Source organism: Diadema setosum, chromosome 7, assembly GCF_964275005.1.
Source record: "Diadema setosum chromosome 7, eeDiaSeto1, whole genome shotgun sequence".
Taxonomy (NCBI): Eukaryota; Metazoa; Echinodermata; class Echinoidea; order Diadematoida; family Diadematidae; genus Diadema; species Diadema setosum.
Window position 1 is genome coordinate 28,732,231 of NC_092691.1, and position 27,336 is coordinate 28,759,566.

The window sequence follows — 27,336 nt, forward strand, 5'->3', positions numbered from 1 at the left end:
GAAACAAAGAGATCCTAATAAAGTTGTGGCATGTCGCCTTTTATTATTATTACTTTTTTGGATATCTCAGCCATTTCAAAACCAATTTTCATCAAATAAACGTTGAATCCATCTTAAAATTACATGCTCTTTCATATATCATAAGAGGTCTCTAATTATCTCACTTAGAAATGTTCAAAACATGAATCCCTTATCTCAACCAGTACTGTACAGCAAGGGTCCCACTTAATTTTTTTTTTAACTAGCCAGGCGGACTACTTAAAATCAATTTTAACACTGAAGCAATATTTTGGTTAGCCAGACGGACTAGTAACTTCAGAATTTTATGATTTTTAGCTAGTCCGACGTGATTTTGGGTGGCCGATGGCCAGCGGACCATCGCCAATTTCGAACCCTGTATAGTCCCTTTAAAGCAAGCTTTGAACTTTGAGAGCACATTTGTATACAAGCACAACACGGGCACACAGTTGACTGATCTGCACAAACACTATTTTATCTGCATGTGATGCAACCTTCTTTTACAGGACTTGCAAGTAAAAAAAAAGAAAAAAAAAAAAAAAAAGAACAAAGAAATCTGACAATAACACATCATCCAGAGGAGTGACAATAACAAGGCAGGATCACAAACAAATGGGGAAAGGTTCATGGTTCTTCAATGTACAAGAAAATTTACAGAATCTAAAGTACTAGGACAACCATTATTATTTTGACCTTTGGCCTTTATGCAATCAATTAACTTCCTGTGAGATCTAAAAATAGCAATATCACACACACAAACAAACAACCAAAAAACTACAATTTCCAAGAAGCTGAGACCTGTCAATCAGAATATGGTAGTATTCTTGACATAGCATTATCTTTAGTGATATTGCAAGTCTACTGTGCACATCTTCTATACAGTATGTTGGGTTGTGTTGCAGAAATTTGCAGTAGGCTGCTCATTTTAACAAAAATGCACATATGAAGGCATGCACACGAACACAGACTGACCAATACCCTGAAGTTAAACTGCCAATGAACAATCCACTTGACACCTTAATACAATTGTACTGTGGTAACGGTTTCTGCAGTTTTCAAGTCATATTTCAAAAAGAAGTATAGAATATGCTGTGTTCAGGTACATTACAGATGTAACTTTACATTTTGGAGGAAATTTGTGAGTGTGTGTGCCTGTTCTTTAAGGAGTATGGATAATTTCGGGGTTATTCTTAATTGCTAATTTAGTCTTTGTTTGTTTGTTTGTTTTTTTTTTTCATTCTTGATTTAAATGGAAGGGTTAAAGAGATCCAATCCACAGTGTGTGGTGAAATGTGACTCACTGCTAAAATTCCCAGGCTCTGTACCAAAGACAGACTATTATCACTATTACTAACATGATCATTAATACATGGGAGTGCTCATTGTCTGAAGAAAGCCAGAGCCATCTGACAGGGCAAACTCCTCTCAACAAACCTTATTCACTTTTGAAAGTTCTTGCAATGCCATGTAAAAAGAGGGTTACATCCTTTAGCAATTCCACATCATATTTAAGTCGGCTTTTGAGTTAAGTTGGAAAATCAAACCAATTTAATAAATGATATGATTTGTTTAATATTTGCATTTTCCTTGAATAATTAAACTGATAACTATATGCTAACAACAGGTAATAATGTCATCAACTTCCACATTTCAAACTGGCTACAGATTCAAATGCCAAAATACATGTTTTTGGCCCATAATTTCACAACTACAACAGTTTTCTCAACAAATATATATTCTTAGCAGGTTATTAAAACATTGCAAACATTGGGTGCTATTAATGACACAAGATTTTCCTTTTCAAGGTTCAACATTAGCTGTCGCCTGATGGGCAAATTAAAATTCAAAATGGATGGTTAATGTCATGTTTCCTTTATTTTACAGCCACTACTTCTTTTTATAAAGGTCCCCAAATTTCACATTTGCAGATTTAAATTGCCCGAATGGACAACCACTGAAAAGAGTTAGTGTCAACCCCTACTTTTTAATTTCAGTTCATATCAAATGGGGAAACTGATTTGTGTAAATCCAAATGTACAAAGTACATCAATGTGAAACCTGTGAAGCAATGACATCATCACCTCATTAGCTTTTTAATCACCGTAATGTTTCTAAATTCCATAACTTTCTCCTAAAGACAGGTTTGCTTTAGATGAAACTTTTGCTCTCTATGTCTGCTCATATTTCCTCTATTCATTTTAATACCAAACTTATATGTGGTGTGAAACTGCACTTCACATGCTTCAATGTCCAACAAAAAAATGGGGGGATGGTAGCACACATACAATTATACTTCTTAACAATGCACACACACACACAAAAAAAAAAAAAAATCATATAATCTATGCGAGACAAATACCACAAATGTGAATGCAAACTAAAAAAACATTTGACAAAACGATTCACACAACATAAAGCATGACATCTGCCTTTGAGCAACAAAACAGTTGAATTTTACTTCCACTTAAATAGTAAAAAAAAAAATGCAAGTAAAGTATATTGTAACGACAGGAACTTGAAGTACACAAATACACTGTAACAACTGAAGTTATGCAGTTTGACACATTATTTATTTTGAGTATTCCTCCTTCATGGACCTTGTGTAGTGCACAGACAGGAATTGGTTACATTGTACACAAAATACTTTTAAATGCACATTGTACAACTGTTACATAACCTTCATACCATTTTACAGGATAAGGACAGATTGGGAAAACCAAAAAAGGAAGCAAAACGGGGAGTTTGAGGATGATGATGATGATGATGATGAATGATAACTTACATAGTTTGCCATAAGATCAGGATGGTCCCTTTCAATACCATCATCCAAGATGGAGACGACCACACCCTTCCCTGTGTAGCCTTGTTGCCAGGCTGGCAGAACATTCATATCCAGGCCAGGTCCTCGATTCTGGGAAGTGCCAAAGGGAGAAAAAGAGAAAAAGAGAAATGACAAAGAGCGATAGAAAAAAAAAACACCTACATGTTTAGGCATTATGCTTGAGTGAGATCCCTGCAAAAGAATACAGCCTTGAAGTTCCTTGTGAGGCCACGGCAACTTACACTTCATATACCATATAACACATATTTTTCATGTAGTGTTTCTTGCTGCATCATACAACACAACAGAACAATTAGTAAATCAAATACACGTTTGTACATGCTGAAACAAGTGAATTCACTTTTGGCATTGCATTATATCATATAACAACTTGATGACAAAAATTTCTTTTATAACAAAAATAGAAGCTTTAATACCTGCCATCAATACCAGATCATTTTAATGTGCCTACTGGGAGTTGAAGGGAGGGAGGTTTGCATCTTTATGGTTCAGAATGTGAGCTCATAGCAGAATGGTGATTGTCAATAATGACAGCTTCAGTGTGATCTTTCTGCAATGTCCCTAAAATCAAGCCCTATACTTCAGTGGTTGTCTTGTTGTCTTTTTTTTTCTAATTTTTACAAGTAAAATGACTTAAAACTACGAGTCATGGATGATAGAGACCTCAGGTGGGTGCTAGTCACGTTTATTGCTGGCAGTTTATAATCATCGCTGTCAGGATGACACTGATGAATATATATAATGCACCTAGTCAGTGAAAAGTCGGAACAAGTGTAAAACGAAGAGGGGAGAAATTACTGAGACTGTAAAAAATATCGCGCAAGTGAAAAAGTGAATTTAGCTATTAAAGACCACACAGCACATAGTTAGCTTCTCTTTTCTTTTTTGCATAGAATAGATCAATATTAACTAAATGAGCAATCAAGTACTGTACTATGGTAATACAGAGAGCCTGATTTACAGTGAATTTTATGGCTACCCAATCATTCTTGTTGACATGAACTTTACCTGACCCCATATTTATGACTCTGTAGTCATCAACTCTGACTGTCATGGCTTATTTTTGCCTATTCAGTACAGTGTATGCTCTTGTAGCTCCATGGTATGATCACGCATGGAAAAAATACACTCAGCAAGGATTTAATTGAGGACAACATTTTCGGTAAACAAAATATCTCGCTAACGTAATGCTCTGCCATTGTCATTTGATATTACACAAAAAAGTGTCAATATGTGACAAGCCATTCTGTGGTAAACAGATCTACCTCATGTGACACCCTGGACTGTATGGATGACCAACTATTTATTTACAATGTAGTTTCAAACAGCATCAAACTCATAAATTACAAAAAGGTACACATCATACACAATTGTACATGATACTCACATGAATAATTCCAAACAAGAAGTTATGAATAATAAGTAAGAGATTATATGTACAGACCTACACATGTATGTGGCAATTGATGAGGATATAAAGATATCAATAGGACAATAGAAACTCAAGAAAGAAAGGGAAGTGTCCTGTACAACCTTCCTATGATAATGCAACTTACGCAATTGTAGTATCGAGAGTACCAGGAAATGTGAAATCCTTTTCCCTAACTAGAACATGTAATTATATCAATTGCAATCATTTATATGAATTGATGAATAGAAGTTTATTTTGAGCTATAAATGGAATCTGCAAACAGCTTGACTAAGGACTTTTACAGTCAAAACAGGCCATGTGTGTGAGTATGCAATATAGAGATATGGTACATGCATAAAGTGTACCATAAAAAGTTTGCACTCATTCCAGGATTGTTTGCCAAACTAAATCACAGACCATATTGCCAATGATATATGAACCAGTATCCGGTGACTTGAGCTTATTTGGCAATGACCAAATAAATGCCCTCATTTGTCAGTATACATGCTGAGATGAATGTCCTTCCTCATCCAGTTTCAGCCATATAGAGCTTGAATACTGCCTCACCACCTGTATACAGTGACGTCAGCTTGTATTTCCCGTTGCTTGATAAGCCATGGGCAAAGTTAAATTTGACACTGGCAACATTTTCCTTGGTACACTGGCAAGAATTGTTCTAAAAACATCACTGTGAATTGTGTTATTGTCTCTTATATATAATGCCACTTTGTCTATATGAATTTCAGAACAACACAAGAAACAAAATGAAAAGTCACAGTACTTACAATGTACATACAGTAGTACCCAAGGTGCAGATCCCTGCATGACAATTACAAGTTCACCTTCATTAACATAAGGATTGAGAGAATGCAGCAATATTAGTAGAACACATCAGTGAAAGTTTGAGGAAAATTGGACAATCGATGCAAAAGTTATGAATTTTTAAAACTTTTGTGTTGGAACCGCTGGATGAGGAGACTACTAAGGCTCGTGATGTCATATGAGTACAACAGTATAAAGAAAATGTAAAGAAAATTCAACATATTTTCACTTTTTTCGCAAAATAAAAGAGCACTTGACTTGCCTCTTTCTAAAGGCAATGAGAATAATATTACCCATAACATATGTCAGTAACGAGTCAAGGGAATGTGTACTTTTTTCAAAAGATGAAATTTTGTGAAATTCTCTTTATATTTTCCTTACAATATTGTTATGCATGTGACATCATACACTGCAGTAGTCTTCTCATCCAGCAGTGACTGCACAAAAACTTCAAAAATTCATAACTTTTGAACGGATTGTTCGATTTTCCTCAAACTTTCAATAATGTGTTCTACTAAAATATTGCTACATTCTCTCAATCCTTATGTTAATGAAGGTGAATTTGTCCTTTAAAGGATCTCTTAATATTGGTTCTCTTTTAACTTACAAGTACAACATTAAAAAAGGTGAGAAAACTGTGTACAGATTGCACTAATATTGTCTTCTTTTTTTTTTGGGGGGGGGGAGAGTCAGTGGGAATTTCAGAGTCTATGAAAATACTAATGACATATTTCATGAGTGGTGTATAATACGCTGTATATGTCATATGGCAAAAACAAAGTTTTTGCCCGCAGTATGCTTAACCTGTTGAGGACGGGCTGATTTTGCTACAATACGCATTTCCCACAGACAATTGCCCAAGTATGCTTGGGACTTGTCCTAAAAGGGCTAAACGCAGATGAGTACAATACTGTACCTTTAATCCTGTCAATCTCTTTCCCATCAGTTACCCACTGTGCTCTATTGCCTTTGAAATTCAAGTAATTGAACAATTAACACAGTACAGTTTTATAATGGCAGTAATGACACATTTACGAGAACTTGTGCAAATGATAAGAAAATGTGATTTGGAAAGTGTTTTTCTACACCATGTTCACACTTGGTCTAAATGTAAACAAAAATAAGATGAATAGAATGGAAGAGGTTTCACCAGAATCAGACCTATGTATATTATAGAATTCATGTAATTCAACAGTTTTCCATGTTTCTGTAAATCACTGATCTTTTAAACTGCTCACAAACCTTTACTATGATGTAAATTTATTCAACATTGAATATTTATTCAACATTGAATCAATGCCAATAAGATGTATACTTTGGACCAAATTATTGTATTCTCGCCCCGACTTCAATAGTAACAATGACTTTTTCAGGGGAATGCAGTTGTGTACAAACCAACTTGGGAGAGTTATGAGCTGGTGACATCATGGCTTCTTCCAATTTGATTATTATTGCTGCCAACAAGTAGAACTTTAAAACTGCATTTAAACTCTCTCATTCAATGACTGGTTTTGATGAAACTTCTATTGTTCTCTTTGGCCAATTTCTTTCTATGTATCAAAGTCAACTTGAATTTGTTGTGGAGTTCATTTCATTCTTGAAAACTATGAGGTGTACTACTGTAAGATTTCATTCACAGTGTCGGGAGACATTATTCTTCAACCATGCAAAGTTTCATGACATTTGCAAAAGGGATATGTAATATATCTGACCTTTATGTGGATTTTTCCTTTTTCCAAAAATGGTCTAAACAGACTTGACTTACCAGATACCATATGGGCCATTTTGGGTCATTGAGGTGTGGATTGTAGGGAAGCAGATCTCGTTTTGTTCTCTTTTTGGCCACCTGCTGTTCAAACCATAATACCTGCAACAAATGAGAAAATGCAATGTTACTTCTACAGCATGTAAGTCACTACCTACAAATCACCTACACTTGAACATACAAGCTTTAATATGTTACATACCGATAGTTGTTTATGCTTTCAAACATGCAGTAAAACTGCATAAAAGCAGAAATGCTGGAATGACCTTAGGTCTTCTGAGATTGAATTAAAATAGCTTTATTGATTTTGATATCATTGTAGGAAAGAAACATTACTGTGACACCTGACCATAGATGAATGCCATAAGCCTGATATAAGGATATTCTGGCGACATAGTTGATGCTTCAAATTTGCTAGTAACTTTATGTAAATTGTACCTGTAATGTTTCAATCACTGCACACTTACAAAACAACAAAACAAAACAAAACAAACATTAGGTTGAGTTTGTGTTTTCTTCCCTTCATCATATTTTGTGCAGTCAGATGTACTTAATATTACTTTCATCTTCATGGCACATCACGCAGCATCATAAATAGGGTTTTTATGCATAATTTCAAAAGCAAAAAACCATTGTATGTTTCAAATACCTGTAAGTGCTGCTTGGTGACATTGCTATCAGTACTAGCTATTTTACTGAAGTACTGGCTTGATCTTTGTTAGTTTAGTTCATCTTACTGTCGTTTGTTTTTGTTATTTGTTTCTATACGTACAAGGAATTCTTTTTTTAACAAGAGACCCGCGGTCTAGCGCTCACCTGAGTATCGCAAGTTCACCTTTCACGCAGTCACTAATCTAAATTATTCACAGCTCTACTAAAATTTGACCAGGCATTCTCAGTAGAAGATGAAAATGTACAATAGGGGCCCAATTTTTTTAAGATTCCTTAATTTAGGGGGATTGGGGCCCCCTGGGGCCCTCTGGGTGGGGCATGGTGCCCATTTTGATAAATTGAGATCCTGACCCCCTAGCGATGCTACCTGCCAAGTTTGACGAAAATCCATCATGAGGTTTTCAGGAAGAAGATGAAAACGTACAATTCAGGCCCCCATTTGGACCCCCCAACCCCCCCTGCCCCCAAGAGGGGCACCCCTGGATCTGCTATGAACAAACTTGAAGCTACAGTCATTAATGTACTCACTCATAGTATTATCTTAGCTCTATAACTTCTGATTCTAGAGAAGATTTTTAAAGATTCCTTCATTTTGGGGGGTTTGGGCCCCCCTGGAGGCCCCCTGGGTGGGGCACGGTGCCCATTTTAACAAATTGAGATTCTAACCCCCTAGGGATGCTACCTGCCAAGTTTGGTGAAAATGGGTCATGGAGTTCTCAAGAAGAAGATAAAAATGTACAATTTAGGCCCCATTAGGACCCCTCCCCACCCCCTCCCCTGGGTCCCAAGGGGGGCACCCCTGATTCTGCCATGAACAAACTTGAAACTACAGTCATCAATGTACTTGTACTAACTCATAGTATTAATTTAGGTCTATCACTTCTGGTTCTAGAGGAGAAGATTTTTACAGATTCCTTCATTTTGGGGGGTTTGGGCCCCCCTGGGGGCCCCCTGGGTGGGGCATGGTACCCATTTTAACAAATTGAGTCCCTAACCCCCTAGGGATGCTACCTGCCAAGTTTGATGAAAATGGTCTTGGGGTTTTCAAGAAGAAGATGAAAATGTAAAAAGTTTACGCACGACGCACGACGGACAACGCACGATGCACGACGGACGAAGGGCGATCGCAATAGCTCACTTGAGCCTTTGGCTTAGGTGAGCTAAAAATGGTCAACACACACACAAGGTATCCTACAGGACATGACCTCAGACATTTTGTTAATGGATTTTAAGTTTGTTCAGTCTACATGAAACCACTCTGAATACTGCCTCTCATTAATCCCACCATCAAAAAAAGAAAACAAAAACAAAAACAAAATAAAAATGTTGTATTTGTCACCTGATTACTACATAATGTTGTAGTTTGTTAACTAACATGCAGTCAGTATCGTAAGAACAAAAGCTTGTAATTCTTCATTCATGATTTAATGCCCAGGTATGCTTCGCGGTTTCATCAGTTGAACTTTTTTGTTCAGGTAGGAGCAGGCTTTTATGAGGGCCATCGACCCCTCGACTCTGTTCCATGTCACGAGTAACTCTAAACCATTCGACTTAATTCCTTCTTGCACTGTCGCACTTTTAAAGCTCTGGAACAACAGAGCAAGGAGATGACTGTCTTTACAGGGGACTGCATCCAAAATACATGTGGATTGAGTGAGTGCAGCTACGTATATTAGAAAACATCAGTAAAGTTTGACAAAAATTGAACAATCCGTTCCAATGAAATGAATGAATTTTTTAAGTTTTGGTGTTGCCATTGCAGTTAAAAAAAAAAAAAAAAAAAAAAAAGTTTGTGATATCACAGCTGGGCAGCAATGTAAAGAAAATACATTGTATACAGAAAATTCAAAAACAAATATCTTTTTGTTATGCAAGTACACATTCCTTCAACTCAGCTTTTGCTGACATATGTTCCAAGTAATTTCATTCCCTCGTCTTCTGAAAGTTAAAATCAAGCACCCTATCATTTTGCTAGAAAAATGAAACTAAACTGTGACATGTCTGAAGTTTCATAAAGCAATGATGCCACATGGATTTAACTTAAAACTGTGAAAATTCATATCTTTTGAATAATCTGTCAGATTTTTCCTCAAACTTCAATGATGTATATTTAGAACTGAATCCAATTGGAAGCAAATAACCTTTCAGCACAAGAAAATCCTTACATTCTATAGACGGTCTGTTTGCTTTGGAATTGCATTTATGACTTTTGCTTTTAAAATTGTTTTTATGAATGTAAAAGAAAATAAAGTCAACAATTATTTCGAGAAACTTTGATGCAGTAGAATCTTCCTTTGATATACAGTAATATTGGGGGAGGGAGAACTTTCAAATCATTCAGTAAAATGTATTAATTATGCTACAATTGTACAAGTGCAGAAATGAAACAATGCATCCAATCCGGTCCTGTTGTTTTGAGGGTGTCCTCACACAGGGTTTAATGGGAGAATCCATCTTTGTCGACATACTCAGCAAACAGATTCCAGCACTACAATCTGCACATGCCTATGGCGCTTGAAGAGCTCTTTGGCAGTGTACCTAACAACTTGAAGTCATCAAGCAACTAAATGGATCTATTTTAAACTACCACTTGTCGCGAGAGTAGTTTTTATCAGAATATAATGACTGAAAAATTAACTGACATTACTCAATATCCGAATGCACACAAACACACAAATACAATTCACACACATATAAATCACTTATAAGTACATTATTTCTCCTTCTTTCTCTCTCATCATATCATTCCAGTCCCTCTGCCAGTAGTAATCTTCATGTGATATAACTGTCTTTGTAGTTGTTACAGATAGATTCACTGAAGTATTATGCACAGTCTTGATGCTGTTGGGTTTTATTTCCTCATTCTGTTTCCCCTGCTGCAAAGATTTCAACACTACAAAAGTACCACTCTCGTAATGGAGAAATGAAGACAGGTCTCACCATGATCTTATCAATCCGGTCTCAAGATGAAAAGAGTTTGCAATGAATTTCCTGAGAAATTGTGAAGAGTTTCACTTCCTATGGTTTCCCTTTTTACCAACAACTGTACATTCTGGGCATTCCCTAAGCCCAATAATCATGAACTATTAGTTCTATTCATATTTGGAAGACATTTCAGTGGTACATTAAAATCATGTATTTTTGCCAGTGGACTCGATTTTCATTTGCAACATCAAAGCATAATGAAACACATGTATACAAAAGTGTAGGCTAGTGCATTAAATTTCCATTGGTTCCTGTGGTAAATAGCAATCTAATACTGTAAAAGTGGAAATTTTCGCCGTGTTTAAATTCTCGCACATTTCGTGCAACCAGAAACTAGCGCGAAAATAAAAGCGCGCGAATATTTTCGCTTGCTATATGTTCCTGTGCGTGATGTCTTGATTCCGCGGAATTAAAAACATGCGAAACTCTTCTTACCCAGCCAAGCGCGAAAAATTAGTCGCGCGAAAATATCCACTTTTACAGTACACCTTTATTTTGTTGTCAGTTGTGCGAACACTTGCTGATAGTGCGAACTCTTGCTGCAAGTGCAAGTCACTACTTTTTTTGTGTGTATGCAGAGTCAACTTCAAATTCTTGTAGCTAGGACCCACTTTTACAGTTTTTGCCTTCTCTAGATTATGATTTAAAGATAACAATATTGGATGGCTTTATTTCAAGGAATACCAAGGAATAATGTACTGGATAGGGCAAATATTACGCTCATCCTCGATTTGTGCAGCATTGACCCTAATGCGTACAATATCACTTGCATTTCATTTAAATACTAAAAACAAGAAGACCTGCATGGCTTATTTACAATCATCCACCAGCTTCATTGAATTGTCAAATCTGACTAACCTTCGGCTCCTCTGACAAATGCACATGTCGAACTTGGCTGTGATCTGCTGATCTCTTAACTGTATGGTGATGGTCCATTAAGTGGTAATGGTCCTGAAATATCTGTGAACAGAGAAAGTTAAGAAAAAAATATTTATTTGGAGAAAGTATACACTGTGACTGACATAAACTGCTCTGATATAAACATATAAAAACTACAGTTTTCTCCTCCTCTATTTATGCCATTTGAGGATAACAGTTTATGTAAAGAGTAAACATGATTTCTATCCCTTGCAAGTATAGCTGAATATCACAATTTGAAAGTAGCAGACTGTCAATACTTCACATTTGCCATATTTTGTGAAAAAAAAGCAAATTTTTACTTTTGCTCTAGTGTCACACATCAAGAAATAAACAAAACTTTCCATCCTGTAAAACATTCAACATGTATATAAAGCAGATGCCCGTCCCCCCCCCCCTCCATATATAAATATATATTTGTGATCAACGCTGGGGAGGGGGAGATGTTTATTGTAAAAGGTCACATCAAATTCCTCTGATAGCATTTGCCAAGATTTAAATCATTTCACACAAAATACCACATCATTGAAAACTTGAGTGGTATCTCAATGAAATGAAGAGAGCTACAACTAATTACTGTCACAATGATCTACGGTAAATAGTATACAAGAAACAAGATCATTATCATTACTTCAGTTACATGTATCTTGCATCCTGCAGGCATCTCCAAACACTAATCTTAAAATATTTACTTTACCTCAGGAACTTGATTTTGTGCATAATACAGTATCCACTAATAATGGTTTCATCTTTGCAAATCAACGGACATGCATGAAAACCTTTAACATGCTGGGTGTACCTCCCCACAATAAAACACAATTTGTCATCTTAAAGGTCAGGATATCATTCTTTGCTTCTTCAAAAGTAACTCATTTCTCATTCCACTGTTATAGTTAAAATTTGAAGTCTGGCAAAATTGTCATCCTGGGCCCAATTCACAAAATATTATACACATAAAATATGCTGTATGGCATACTGTGTATGTGTCATTGTTTTTACAATGTACATGTGCATGCAACAATTTCTCAAATCAACTGATATTTGTAAAATAATAAGTCATAAACATATCGCTTCCCATAATCACTTTTCTCCTGAAAACAACTCATAGTGAATGTTTTTCATTCCATCATGATTGTTCTTGATTGCAGATCCATTCACAGTCACAAAAATATCAAAACTGCATTTGTTTACAGTGTAAGCAAATATGAAGCTCAGTACCATCACAGTAATTGGAATTGTACGTTTTTGTATAATCTTTTCATTTCTTTTTTTTTAGCGCATATGTTCACTTTGTGTTATGCGCTATATAAGCACTGTCAATTATTATTATTATTTACTAACTTAACGTTAGAGAGTACATTACAATTCCCAATTCAGGAAATACAAGGCACAGTCAATCAATATATTGACAGGATTATTGTGGAAGGTAAATTTACATCTACCCAATGCAGACCAATTGTAAATTTGGGGCTGTAACTATTACGTGTTGAAAACCCTAGTTTTGTGCCTGGGTGTACTAATTTGTAGTAACCATCAGTGCTCTAGAAGAAGAAAAAGACAGCAGATTTAAGTCTAAGACGATGGATGTTTTGTTACACGGCATATGGGAGAATGAAGTGGCAATATTTCTGATTACCGACGCGAGTATTACTTCAAAATATTTAGTCTCTCATAAATGATACTTACTTCACCGAGATAAACAAATCCCAAATTTTCTGCAACGTTTTGTGCCTGTGCTGGACCACCTTCAATGTGCACAGCATATGTGTTCGTGTAGAAATCTCCAGACGATGAAAGGCATTGTACTTCACACAACACAACAAACAATATTAGAAGAAACGTCCTTCTCAATAGCTGCACATCCATCGCTCGACGTTTCCGACAAGTCAAAATATGTCTACTTTACTCAATTTCTGGAAGCTGATCGGAACCAAATATTCTCTAGCAAAACTTGACCTATGGGAAATAAATGAACAATAACAATGCCACGAAACAGTAGGTGCCTAGGTGTATAAATACGGTCAGAGTGGTTCCTAATCTGCAAATTCCATCGGTTCCATGTCAGCAGTGAAGGGCAGTTCCTGCAGTGTAGCGCTACGAACCGTGAGCCGCGATAGTTTCTACGCGTGTACGCTGGGCAAGATCGACGAACGGTTGTGCTGGCTTCAAAAGACTCGCTCCAGTCAGCTGATAAAGGGGATACAAGCTTTAGACTAAGAAAGAGAGGAAGGCAGTACAGTAATAATACTCAACATCCGATGATCGTTGCATAGGCAAGCTACGCTGATTTTCTCTATCTTCTCATAACACAGACGTTAGATCAAAGTCTACAAAGAGCGGCGGATATACTGTCACTCAGAAAGCAGCTAGTGCAGCGAAATAAAGAGTCACAGAAATAACTACATGTACCGGTAGTAGTAGGCAGGCATTCATTCTCTGTCTGGAAACGTTCGTTGCATGCAGAGTAGAGAGGCGTCAGTTTTCCATGTAGAACTTTTGCGTATAACCCACAATGTACTTCCGGTTTTAAGAGACGGTGTATGACGTCATGTTTGAATTGTTGTGCCAGCTCTGACAGCAACTACAGTACTCCATAAATTATATTCACTTGACTTCTACTACTTATCAGTCTAACATTTCAACAGGATTTTTTTTTTTTTTTTTTTTTGGGGGGGGGGGGATAAATGATGATACGTACACTTCACACAGATGTAATGGAGAAATTTGTATGAATACACATTTACACTATCAAACGCTTATAGACGTGTGAATTCATGGTGTGTACAGTAACAGAAAAGAATAATTTCTTATTTTTCAGCGCAACAAAAACAACCACAGAGGGATTGATGCTACACTCGGGGGGGGGGGGGCCATCGGGCGCCCTCCCCCTTCATTTACTTTTATAAGAAATAAAAGAAATAGAAACAAAATGAAAGGGGGTACAGGCCCCCCCCCCCTAATTTCTTTTTGAAACCATCTTTGTCAGCCGATTGTAGAAATTGCGCTGAAGCTTTTTTTCTTTTGCTTGTGGCACGATAAATATCTTCTGCGCCCCCCCCCCCCCCCCCCCCGCGTGCTCTCCCCTGCCGATCGACGGGCGGGAAGAATTTCGGGACAGAGCCCTCTCGGTCATGGGTTTCCTTGACTCTTTGGGTTTTTCCGTTTGTTTGTTTGTATGTTTGTATGTTTGTTTGCGTTTTGTTGATTTTCGCTAAAAGTGGAGGGTGGGGGTTGCAGCCTCACCCCCCCCCCCCCCCTAACCCGTGGTCCCTGTGCTATAAGACTATCATTCTTATTATGCTTTCTGACAGAGGGAGACCTGTTTAATTACATTAGATTTGATTAGATTTGATTTGATTTGATTTGATTTATTCTCTGTGTGCCATTTTTTTTCAAATATATCAATTTTCTGCAATTTCATTAACATAATAAAAAATAACAGTAGTATACTTTCAACAGTATTATCTACATTTTCATCAATTATACAATACATCTGTTATATATGATTATATGAGTTACATCTTAATTTGCACAGAATGGATACCCGACTGATATACAAAAGATTAGAGGGAAAGTCGCCCAAATATTCATCTTCATAGTACTATTAGTAGATAAACAAACGTAGAAAAGATCAGTGAAAATCGGACAACCTTGGACAACCTTCGTGCAGTTCCTAAAAACTTCAGCAGGAAAATGACATCTTGTCTAGAGAGGGCAGCATAACGAATTTTAACTGTCTAGTGATCGCTTATAATACAACAAATTTCCTATCTCCATCTAACTTTCACCAGGGCCTGTCTTATAAAGACTTGTGATAGAAATCAATCACAAGTTTTTTGTGTGCTGCAATGCAAGTTGCGATTGATTTGGGGACTTGTGATTGATTTGAAGGCTTTATAAGACGGGGCCCAGATGTTTCCTTTACTTCTCTACCGATAAGTTCGTTCGCTGAGTTTTTGACATACAATTGGTTAAACCCTCAGTCGTAGTGAGATATTGATATAGGAAGGATAATTAGTATTGACAATGTCGAGATTATGTTCAGTGCTATTGTATCATTAAAAAAATAATTGTGATAAGCTTATCAATAACAGCTTTATTTTCAATTTTTCGTTTCATTCACAACATGTACTGTATTTTTATCTCACAAAATATGCAGCTTATGAAATATTCCATCTTTCAATACTATCACGAAGTCAAGAAATCTTGCACATCACAACCTGAGGTGTTGATATTATACTTGAGCAGACATGCAGTCCCATAAAGTCTGAGCCAATCCATATACACATCCTAAGAGTCTTAATTCGACAGATGATGCGCCTTTCAGGGTCTTACGCAATATTTTAATCTCTTAATTGCTTATACAAATTGTAATGTCCTTCGTCTGATTCATTCCCGAAAATTGTACCAAAGATATCTCAGGATAATTATACTTCTAAAATCAGCATAAAGATTTACACTTCCTCGCTGTCTTGGACTAATTGTGATGTTACATTTTAATATAGCATTACTCTTCAGTATTTTCTTTTAATTTACAAAAATAAGATGATATTGTTCTTTAGCATGACGTGCATAAATTCCTAGGACCTACTAGCAAGTACAACTGTATATTATAACGCCTTTAAAACAAGACGCTTTATTTATGCTGTTATACCGCATTATTATAATTCCTGTTAGATTATATACCCTTATTTCCTTCAAGGATGTCCTTGCTTAAAAATGCTAGATATACAAAATGTGTACTTCAAATATTGAATCAAGTGGAAATTGATTGAAAAAACAACAACGATCACACATTGATACGCATTTGCGACAGCAAGTTTATTACACCCCAGAATGCATATTCATCACTGACTTAGGAGGCGTATTTTTGATTTACATTCTGATTATTCAATTGCTTGTCGTATACTAAGCATACGACAACTACTAAGCAACACTTACACTAAGAATGTAAGAGAAATGAAAAAAATTGTATCACGTTGGATCATGTCAACTTTTTCTTTTCTTTTCTGTTTGATGATGGAAATAAATAAACTATTGAATTGAATTAAGTATTATTATATTTCCAAGTTTGCACGCATCTTCAAATGAGACTGCTGTGTAATTTTGTATAACAGCGCCCTTACCTTACCCTTTGTAGAAAGGGGATTCACTATAATTCTTCGGAGTGGCATTGAACGGTATATTTCAACAAACACATAATAATGTTATGGTCGTCAAGCTGTGAAGATAATTTAAAACCAGCCTCTAAAATAGTTTTTCTGACACATATAAAATTTCATAATTTTGTATGGACAGAGAACAATCTATTCACGCCTTCTCAAGGTCAGTCTTATTTCTTTTGGAGAGTTAATTTTTAATGAATCCTTTCCTGATGGCATGGGCTTTACAGTGAAGTGTGGTGTTCATTATTTAAAAGGTTCGTTATTCCGAATCACATAAATTCTCTGTTCTTATACCAGGTTTGTTAATCCGAAAAGTGAAAAAGGATTTGTTAATTAATCAGTATCCTTTGTGTCGTTATAGCGGGAGGTTCTTTATTCAGTCTGTTCGTTAGTCCAAAGATGTAAAGACGAAGCGTATATTTTTTAATGAACCTTCGGAATTACGAACATTATTTCATTTCTGGATTAACGAAAAATTCATCCATCGGATTACTGAACCTCCATTGAATCGGACTTACGAACCCGGTATTTCATTTTGGGATTTCACCGAACCTTATTTTATCTTTGGATTAACGAACCTTCGGAATAACAAACTGTATACCCAATCATGAACTGTCCTGTTACTTGAGCATACGTTGGTATCGGTATTGAGCAATCTCAGTAAAGCGGGGTTCCCACTATCGTACGATTTATTACGAACACTACGATTGGACATTCGTAACTGATCGTGGAAGTTTCGTTGAACTCGTCTGAAATTTCACGTTTGGATACGAGGTTAATATGCGAGTCAATACGTGTTGCTTCGCTTGGATGCGATATGGTCACGATTGGTCTGTTTCAAGCAATACGATCTGTCACGATCTGGTGTCCCGTTCAAATACGATCCGATAGGATTGTCCCGATTGAGTCTATGAGTATTTGGTTCCGATCTTCCACTACAGGGGCGGATCCAGGAATTCTGTAAATGGGGGGGGGGGGGCGTGACTAATATTTCTGGTGCCACTTCCGGGTTTCATTTCATTTTTTTCTTTTTATTTCTTTTGTTTTTAACGAAAAAATAAAGGGGGGGGGGCGTGCGCCGGTTTCCCTCCCCCCCCCCCCTTTGGATCCGCCACTGCACTAACATTACGATCGAGATCCCCGATTTGGTGCGTGCAGCTACGTTTTGATACGTTCAAATACGAATACCGCGAACCAATGTGGGCTGTTGAGATAAAACGATATCTTTCACGATCGGGATCAAAAGCGATCCCCATTTAAGGTGCGATTGGACCCGAATGGGAATATTAGGCTATAGTCCGGCTGAAAATGGATTTCATTGTTTCCTCAACTTCTGCAGTGTGATTAGGCCTACTATCCACAACCACTGATGATGGCAAGGGTTGACAGGTTGAGGATGATGAGAAGGTGACCTTTGCAGTTGTATTGCGAATGACGATTACATTATCATCAGATATAGAAGCATCACCCAGGCCAGCCACAGCCTCAGATAGTCCCTCCTCTAATTTAACCTAAAGAAATTAATAGATTATTATATCAACTTGCTCACCCTTCCCCCCACCCCCTCAAAAAAAAAAAACCACCAAAAACCACCAAAAAAAAAAATCAAAAAAAAAAAAAAAAAACACACACACACACACAAACGAATACACAAGATCAGATCATTGCCCCATCTTCCCCAGAAAAAAAGATCAGACAAATGTTTTCACCTTCCTTTGAAATACATGAAGAAAATATGATGAAATTGAAGCTAAGAAAGAGATGGGATCTTTTTGAATGCTAACATATGTGTTATATACGCTCAATATAAGAAAGTTGGCCGAACTGATAGCATTGCGTGTTTGATTTCATATTCGCATAGTATGTTATCATCCGAGCATTTCTATTTCAAAATGTCGTTATCTCATGGGGTATTGAAAGCTTGGTTGGTTTGGCTTGATTTATTGTTTTATTTAACAGTGTTTAACAAAACCAACATACACACACAACAGAAGGGTAACTCCCCTAAAATAATGTCACTTAAAAAAGAGAGAGAGAAAAGTCTGAAGCAAAATCATTTCGCAGGGGTATTGCTACACTTACTGACTAACTACTGTGTGAAAAAATGACAGTGATCTTTATAGTCATGCACGAGTGACCTTATAACAATACATCCACGACAATGGTCACTTTTAAAAGTCACAAAAGTTACTTTGTGGGGTATGTGAAACATTCTGCTTCTGGTGGATGTTTCAGTGGTGTTGTTATTTTATATTTCACTGTGCCACCCCTCCCTTATTCAACCTCGCGGAACACAAAATATATACGATTTGCGAGTAGAATAAGGGCAAATGTGCAAATAAGCAGAAGGAAAGTGAAAAAGGTCGATCCCGATCAACACGATTGAGAAGCACGATTAGATAAGATTTGCTGCGTTTTGATACGATCCAAGACAATCTGATGCAATGATTACGATCAAAAATTAATCGTGTTAATCGCAGAAAATTTTTGAACCGTCCAAAATTTTCTACGATTAACACGATTGCCACGATTGACCTCAAGATCTGATACAATCTAATACGATTTGACAAGATCACCGCGATTGCTTCACGATTATACAAGACCACGATTTCAATCGTGGCGCCAATCGTGATAGTGGGAACCCCGCTTAAGCGTTCATCCATGTTCAAAGCCAGCACCTCTTTATTTTGTTTTTATTGATATTTTTTTTCAGCGCACTTTCTGATCTGATCTAGTGGGAGAGACTCCTCATGAAGAAGATAGTCACATCACTTTGAATTGAATTGAATTGAATTGAAAGGTTTTGAATTGAAAAAAAAGGTGTTTTATTCATTAATATCTATCACAGCCCGGAGGCTGAATTACAGACATTGTTAACAGATGGCCATGAATACATTAAAAATACTCACAAAATACAGTGTATAGTAATGAAAAAAAAATACATAGAACAACAAAGGGTCAATCTTATTCATCTTAACCATTGCACAGTGAGATCAACCTATAATACAAAACAAAAAGAGACATTACAAATACAATATAATAATCACTATTCTCAATGCTTATCAAAAAATTAAAAATAAATTGAGTTTATGTTATGCCGGTCATTTATACTTATTAATACAGATGTTGTGTTGTTATACAGCTCAAACCAACACATTTTACACAACAAAGATAATCAGTTTGATTAAAAAAAAATATTTTCTCACAATCTTCTCTTCCTAAACATAAACTCCAATATCAGACTCGTTCAATCTATACGCAGCGCATTTAATACATCAAATCAATCAATCAATAAATAAATACTATATTCGCATTGTTATAATACATGTATACGAAAACAGCGTCTGATATTTGCACATCTCTCTCCATCTCTTTCTCCCCCCCCCTCTCTCTCCCCCCCTCTCTCCCTCTCTCTCTTCTAACTCTCATTCCACTAATACACACACTCTCTCGTATATCTAACAAGCAAATATACAATAGTGTTTCTATAACCAACACTCTGTGTTATGTTATTGCACATTTTGCACCAAAGTTCGATCTCACAAATAAACAACACCAGAACGCCGAAACGTAACATTATAAAAAATTTTGAACCGTTTCTGAGGATAATAATAATAATAATAATAATAATAATAATAATAATAATAATATATATATATATATATATATATATATATATATATATATATATATATATATATATATATATATATAATATAATTATACTTTTTCAACTTGTCGAAAAACCCTTGATCCTGTGGTCCACAACCTTTTTTATATCAATGATAAACTCTCTGGCAACGCATACCATGCAAATCATAGTTAAAAAAACACTTTCAGAAATTACATCTTCACATCTTCACTTTTATAACAGAGCTAAAAAAATGGCATTTGCGATTTCTAAATCGTCAATCCAAAACATGATATTTACCCCTTTTCTTTTTGTTTGTAAATAAACATAAATAGAAATTGCGAGGTAATGAAAAAGATAATTTACATTCCTAGGAAATTTATATGTCTAATTAATAATGAAACTCCAATTTTTTTTTTCTTGTTGTTGTTGTTTCCTGTTTTGTTTTTACCGTTATCATCGTCTGACGTCATCCACTCTTAAATTATCATACCGTCTACTAATGCTACTACATGTACTATAATACAGTGTAATCTGTTGGGCTAATAGTAGAACTAAACTACTAGAAACAGTAGGCCAGAAAGCACTACAATAATAGGCTATTTTTTTTTTTTTATAATTCCAAGTGTATTATTATTATTATTATTATTATTATTCATTGACAGTAGTAAGTGTAAAATCACCATACATCAATCAGACCAACGCGTCGTCCCACCCCCATCACCATGCACAGTGCACAGAGCTAGCTGAGCTGAGTGAGCACCAAATTGGTGAGCCCACAGCAAGAACTCTCTGTGAGTTCCAAAGAGATTTTCCAATCTCTTTGGTGAGTTCTCAGTTCGGTGGTTCTCTGAGTGAGCCAAAGAGGTTCTTTGGAGTGAGCCCATCCCACCGAACTAGTTCGGTGGCCCATCCCACGCATTTCGCACGGAGTGAGTGCACGCAGTTCAGCGCGCGCAGTTTGAACGAACGAAGCTAGTTGAAACGAGAGAGAGAAAAAAAAATACAAAAAACATAACAATGGCAGTCGGAAACGAATTGCAGCTTGTTTGCAGGTAAAGTCGTGGCACAATCTCTTGGTTTTCGTGGTGAATTTGAACATGGTGTCTCGTTATAACGATACATAACATTTGTACGTTTGCGATATTCCTACATCTTTGATTGATTTTATCTACTGTGTGACAACCTATCAATGAATGACAAACCTAATTACGGAATCCTGTGTTATGCCATAGTCCCGCACGTTCAAATATTTGATGGAAGGTAGCAGATCTCAGACTCATGTTTGTTTCGGTTTAATGTACTTTTTCTTTAACTTAACATTCTTTAAACAGGTACTGATGACTGAAGCTGACGAACAACAAAATAGTTGGTGTGTTCTCCATTGAAGAGATGACAATAATTTAGTCAGCAATGGCTGCTCAACATGGATCAGGTAAATTTATATATTATTGGCAGCAATATTCACCTGTATTCACCTGTCTTGTCGGGCTTCTGGAAAGACAGAAGTCTTGTAATGCCCTCCCACTTTCAGCAAGTTTCCACTGTATGTCAACCTGATGCTTCGTCTATATTGCAGTAATGACTGCTACTAATCCATGTAATTATTCGTCTGAGTATGAGAACTTATTGTACTTCTTGGATAGGAAGGCATCTATTTCTGACTTGAATCTGTTGACTGTAGTTGCTTCCACGGCTGAAATTGGCAGCATGTTCCAATGATTAATGAGTTACTACCCTGTGGGTAAAATTATTTTTCCTGATATTCAGACGTGCATGCTGTTTCTGGATCTTTGAATTATGGCCCCGAAGGGAAACTTTCTCTTCCTTTGTCTTGAAGAGCTTAGAACGGTTGGTGTGGTGTCAGCGAAGCCATTCATGATTTTGAAGACTTGGATCATGTCACCTCTGAGTCTTCTGTAGGCAAGAGTAGGCAGTTTCAATTTCTCTAATCTTTCAGCATAAGACAGATTATGTAGGTGAGGTATTATTTTTGTTGCTCTTCTTTGGACCTTTTCTATGGTACTTATGTCACGCTTGAGTTGTGGGCACCAAACACTATTGCCATATTCAAGATGGGGTCTCACTAATGATTTGAAGAGGAGGGAGAACATATCTTCATCGATATAGTCAAAAGTCCTTCTGATAAGGCCCACAATGCTGTTAGCTTTATTTGCCACTCTTCCTACATGCTTACTAAACTTAAGTGTGGGATCAAACGTTACTCCCAGATCCTTCTCTTCCTCTCTTGTCTCAATTTTGGTACGAGTTATTCCATCTCTCATGTCATATGTGCTGGGGGAATGTTGTTTCCCATAATGTATGATTCCACATTTCCCAACGTTGAATTTCAATTGCCATTTCTCTGCCCAGTCACTCAAGCTATTCAAATCCTCTTGTAGTACATCGGAATCCTGTGGGTCCTTGATATGGGCAAATATAATAGATAAATTTACTGAATTAATTTAGAGTTATCTACCTACTGACCACTGTCTTACAATAAGAATAACAGTAACATATAAATGATTGACATTGTTATCTCTAACAACACTATGCCTAGCAACTCTTTTTTTGACAGCCAGCTTGCCTTTGCCTTTGTGTGTGTGTAGCTAGTCAACATCGATCTTGCTCACTTCATAACCCAAGCTCCATACCAATGTACCATATCATGTCAGCATGGCCATGGTCAGCAGAAGAGATCATGTGCTCAAGCTCACCGTCCCCGGCCCCGTAGCATCAATTGATTCATATCAATTCTCATTTCATCCCCGAACCACTCGCATCTGGAACCAGTTACCAACCATGGCACTTTGCTTTGGCAGTTACTGCCCCAACAGTAGCTGCCTTCCAGGAGGCTGCCCTTCCTGCCATCAGAGGGCTGAATTGAAACCTCCTGTGGGTTCCTTGTTGCTGTAATTTGTAAATCTTACAGAATTTTTAGTGTGCACATCACTATTTTTATTGTAAATATACTACAACTGCACCATCACCCACTGTCACAGCACATCCCATCCCAGTTTAGTTTGGAAAGAGCTGCTTCATGGATGATCTCATCAAGGTTCAAGGTTCAAGGTGTGTGTGTCATCCGCCCCCCTCCCCCCCCCCCCAGTTAGCCCTATAAATGACAGTGCTTTAGGTAGTCCATATACTTTGATGTTATCTTTAGACTTTGAGTCATTGTATATCTGTAGTGGGTTCCATTACTATCAGTATATATAATATTATCTTGAAGTAGATCTATAAAATCACCATATAGAAAAAAGGCAAAAAATGTTACTTATAGACAAATTTTGCACCAGGTCTATTTGATCACTGATTGTCTTGCTTGTCATGCATTTTGTGTTTTCACATCAGTCTGCAAACCATGTCTGATGAATTACAGGGTAAATTTTCCCTTTATTTCTGTTGAAGACTCAGAAGTTTCCAGGCTGTCGGCCCACAACCAGGCCCTTGCAGAGGAGCTGGCCCAATGTCAGGTGAGATGATCAAGAAATTTCTATTGACAGCGACTTGATTGAAAATAAGAAAGTTCATAGCCCTCGTGTAGAAGATGTGATATGTGATGGGGTACAGAATTCATGCTTCAATCAAATGACTGCTCATATAGTCAGTACAGTATATAATCATAATAGATTCAAAATATAAATCAACTTACTGGTTGAAAATACAGAGTCCTGCAATACCAGTAATGTGTTACAATTCTTTTTGTTCCAATTTTTGGCATTAATAAATTAAATACTAGTCTGCCATTGAATCAAGGCAGTTTTCTTTCCTCCTTTTGTTAATTTTTAAGTTGATGTGATCTCAAGATTGTCAAAATACTGAATCAAGAATTACAGAGATTCAATGTCAGCCGTCGCTTTGTGAACCTGTATTTGAACGGCTTTCGATATCATTTATTGTGTGAAGTACTTTGATTTATGTGTTTCTTTTCACAGGCTGACAAGGAGTTTGTGTGGTCACTATGGAAACGTCTGCAGGTAGCAAACCCAGACATTTCACAGGCAATCAGCATGGTTGTTCAAAGGTTTGTTTCATCAGTATCTAATTGTTTTGAATTGAACTCGAGCATTTAGATTAAAATTCTCTGTCAATTCAAATTCACCATCAATGTGTTGTAAACATTCTGTTTCAATGTTGAAAGGAAAAATCGGGGCATTTAATTGAGTGATCCATCAAAATTTGATTTTTTTTTTTCAATTTAAAAAAAAATGCATTTTCATTGTCAAATACTAAATCATCTAGTGTGAGTGTATGCAAACATATGTTGTACCTTGAATCTTGCTGTTGATTAATTGAGAGAGTGCTTGGATATGACTTGATTACAACGGTATTTTAATTCTATACACAGGGAGAAAGAGAAAGGTGAGCAGAAGGATAGAAAAATCCTCGAAATTCTGCAGGCCAAGGATGACAGAATTGCTGAACTTGAACAGGTGAGATTCCAAACTCTACACCCACCATCAGATCCACAGAACATTTACAGAAGATATTTCTTTCTTCCATCTGCCCAAATCTACTTGGGCAAGGACCCCATGCCATGAACAGGCAACTTTCCCTTGTCCCGCAGTGAGTTGTAATTGCCTGGGACAAGAGGAAAAGTTTAATAGTTTTTTGTTTTTGTTTTGTTTTTTTTTGTTTTGTTTTGTTTTATTGAATTAAGTGAATTACAGCATTTACAAACAATTCGGAATGATTGAACAAACAAAACATAACAACAAACAAGAAAAAACAACAACGAAAAAAAAAAAAAAAAACATAGCTCCCACCCTCACCCCAGAAAAACACTGTTTTAACATTTTTACGCAGCAATACAAAATATATCCACTTGCTACTTGTTGGCAGTCATTTTGAATTCAGTCATAAATTAAACAATAACTACATGTATATTACATAGTGAAATATTTATAATTTAAACCTCCATTTCTTAAAATGAAAAGGTAATTTGTTATTCTTTTTTGCAATAGCATATTCTACATTTTTAATACTAACGACATATATTTTGTATCCTTCAAAAGATGGATTTTTACTTTGAAATTTACAAACATAGATATAATATTTAAGTAAAAGAAAAAGAAATGTGACAAATTTATCATTTTCATGACCAAACATTTTTTCAAAAACTGTTGGGTTCATAACTTGATTTGTCTTCTTACTAATAAAATTTATAGTCCGATCCCATATAGGTTTAACCACAGGGCATTCCACAAACAAATGAATATAAGTTTCTGGGACAGAGCTACAAAAAACACAATCTGGAGAGTCCTTCCTCTTTATTTTATACAAAAAATCGTTCAAAGCTATAGCTCTATGAAATAGTTTAAAATAAAATGAGCGTACACGTGTAATTATAGTAGATTTAAAATTATTAACATGGATTTTCTCCCAATTATTTCTATCCAAATCACTGAAGTTCCCCCAATATTTAATTTGTTTTTCTGGGACATGAATTTCTCGAATTACTTCATAAGCATATTTTGGAATTTTTTTTGTAGAAAGAAGTTTTGTTTTAATTTTATCAAATATCATATCAGGAGTTAATCCTGATATTTGTACAGGTAAAACTAACCAACTTTCTGGGATATTCTTCATCAAAAAATTATATTTCCTCCTATCTCGAGGGCTAATTTCAAATTCTATTATCAATTCTTCAAACAACTTATTACCAGGAAGAGGAGGATTCAATAAATCAGAAATAAATACTATTCCCTTATCTAGCCAGTCCTGATAAAAATAATATTTCTTAGATTTAGAGCTAATATTCTTGTTATACCAGATAGTCTGGCAATCACCAATTGATGTAAAGGGGACATTCCATTCTGATTTAACAACATTTTCTCTAAATATATACCACGTTTGAAGCGATTCAGCTAATTGTGATGAAGATAATCTGTCAAGAACACATTGAGGAGCATGAGCATGCCATAATATATTTTTCTTAGGACAAAACTTATTCAAGAGAGAGATTTCTATAACCTTCCATAAACTCTGATAATTATCGTCCAATAACAATTTCACCCATAACATCTTTTGTGCGATAGAAAAAATATAGGGATCAATCATGCGTAAACCACCATCAGAGAAATCATTACACATAAGTTGTCTTTTGACCCTATCACTACCATTGTTCCAAATAAATTTAAACAACAGTGAATTCAATTGCTTAAAAAAACTTTTAGGAATTTTAATACACAACACTGAGAACAAATAAAGGAATTGTGGTAGCAATAGGGTCTTTATCACACAGATCTTCCCCACAAGTGATAAATTTCTAACTCGCCAACAGTTTAGTATAGTTTCAATTGATTTAAGCTTTACTTTATAATTGAGATTATACAAATGACTTATATTTAATGAAAAGTGAATACCTAGTGTTTTAAAAGTATGTTTATTCCATTTCAGTCCATATTCGATAAACGGGTGAGAAGACGAGCCCACTTTTGATCCAATCCATATAGCTTCTGATTTACCAATATTCAACTTGCAACCGGAACTCTCAGAAAAAAATTCAATAGTATCAAATAAGGATTGGAATGAAGTTTTCGAGCCATCAATAAAACAAGTGGAGTCATCAGCCAAAAGGGAAATTTTTAAGTCAACATTTTCGACAGGGATTCCTTTAATGTTAGGGTTTTGTCTAATGGCATGTGCCATACATTCAATTACTAACAAAAATAAATAAGGGGATATTGGGCATCCTTGGAAAATACCTCTTTGCATAGTAATACACTCAGTTAAGTTTCCATAATTAATTACATAACTTTTCCTTTTTGCATACAAAACCTTAATCCAACTAACAAACTGATCACCAAAATTGAATTTAGTTAGAACTCGGAAAAGAAAGTTGTGAGAGACACTATCAAAAGCTTTTTGAATATCAAGGAGGAGAATGGCACCTGGAATATTATTTAGTTTAGCATATTCAATTATGTCTGTAATTAAACGAACATTATTTCCTATATTTCTTCCCTTTAAAAAGCCAGACTGATCGGAATGAATAAGAGTGTCTAAGCATTTTTTCAAACGATTTGCAATAGTTTTAGCTAAAATTTTATAATCAACAGTTAAAAGGGATATAGGTCTATAATTTTTCAAATAAGATATATC

The 27,336-nt window shown here is 36.0% G+C and overlaps 3 protein-coding genes across 3 annotated transcripts in view; 1 reads left to right on the top strand and 2 right to left on the bottom strand.

Moving 5' to 3' along the window:
- The window catches only part of LOC140230540 (furin-like), a 57,511-nt gene extending 44,146 nt beyond the window's left edge, over positions 1–13,365 (bottom strand). Inside the window, exons 1-4 of the mRNA XM_072310684.1 lie at positions 13,120–13,365; positions 11,374–11,475; positions 6,859–6,960; positions 2,801–2,929 (exon numbers count right to left, since the gene is read on the bottom strand). Of these exons, the coding sequence (XP_072166785.1) occupies positions 2,801–2,929; positions 6,859–6,960; positions 11,374–11,475; positions 13,120–13,299 (513 nt within the window). The 5' untranslated portion in view covers positions 13,300–13,365. The remainder of the gene's footprint in view (positions 1–2,800; positions 2,930–6,858; positions 6,961–11,373; positions 11,476–13,119) is intronic.
- Positions 13,366–21,260: 7,895 nt separating this feature from the next.
- LOC140231167 (centlein-like) overlaps positions 21,261–27,336 on the top strand; it is a 78,656-nt gene continuing 72,580 nt past the window's right edge. Inside the window, exons 1-5 of the mRNA XM_072311315.1 lie at positions 21,261–21,284; positions 21,564–21,664; positions 23,641–23,705; positions 24,168–24,256; positions 24,581–24,665. Coding sequence (XP_072167416.1) covers positions 21,643–21,664; positions 23,641–23,705; positions 24,168–24,256; positions 24,581–24,665 — 261 coding nt within the window. The 5' untranslated portion in view covers positions 21,261–21,284; positions 21,564–21,642. The remainder of the gene's footprint in view (positions 21,285–21,563; positions 21,665–23,640; positions 23,706–24,167; positions 24,257–24,580; positions 24,666–27,336) is intronic.
- Positions 25,135–26,949, bottom strand: LOC140230521 (uncharacterized). The gene has a single exon (XM_072310665.1). It carries the CDS (start codon positions 26,947–26,949, stop codon positions 25,135–25,137), a length of 1,815 nt encoding a protein of 604 aa, XP_072166766.1.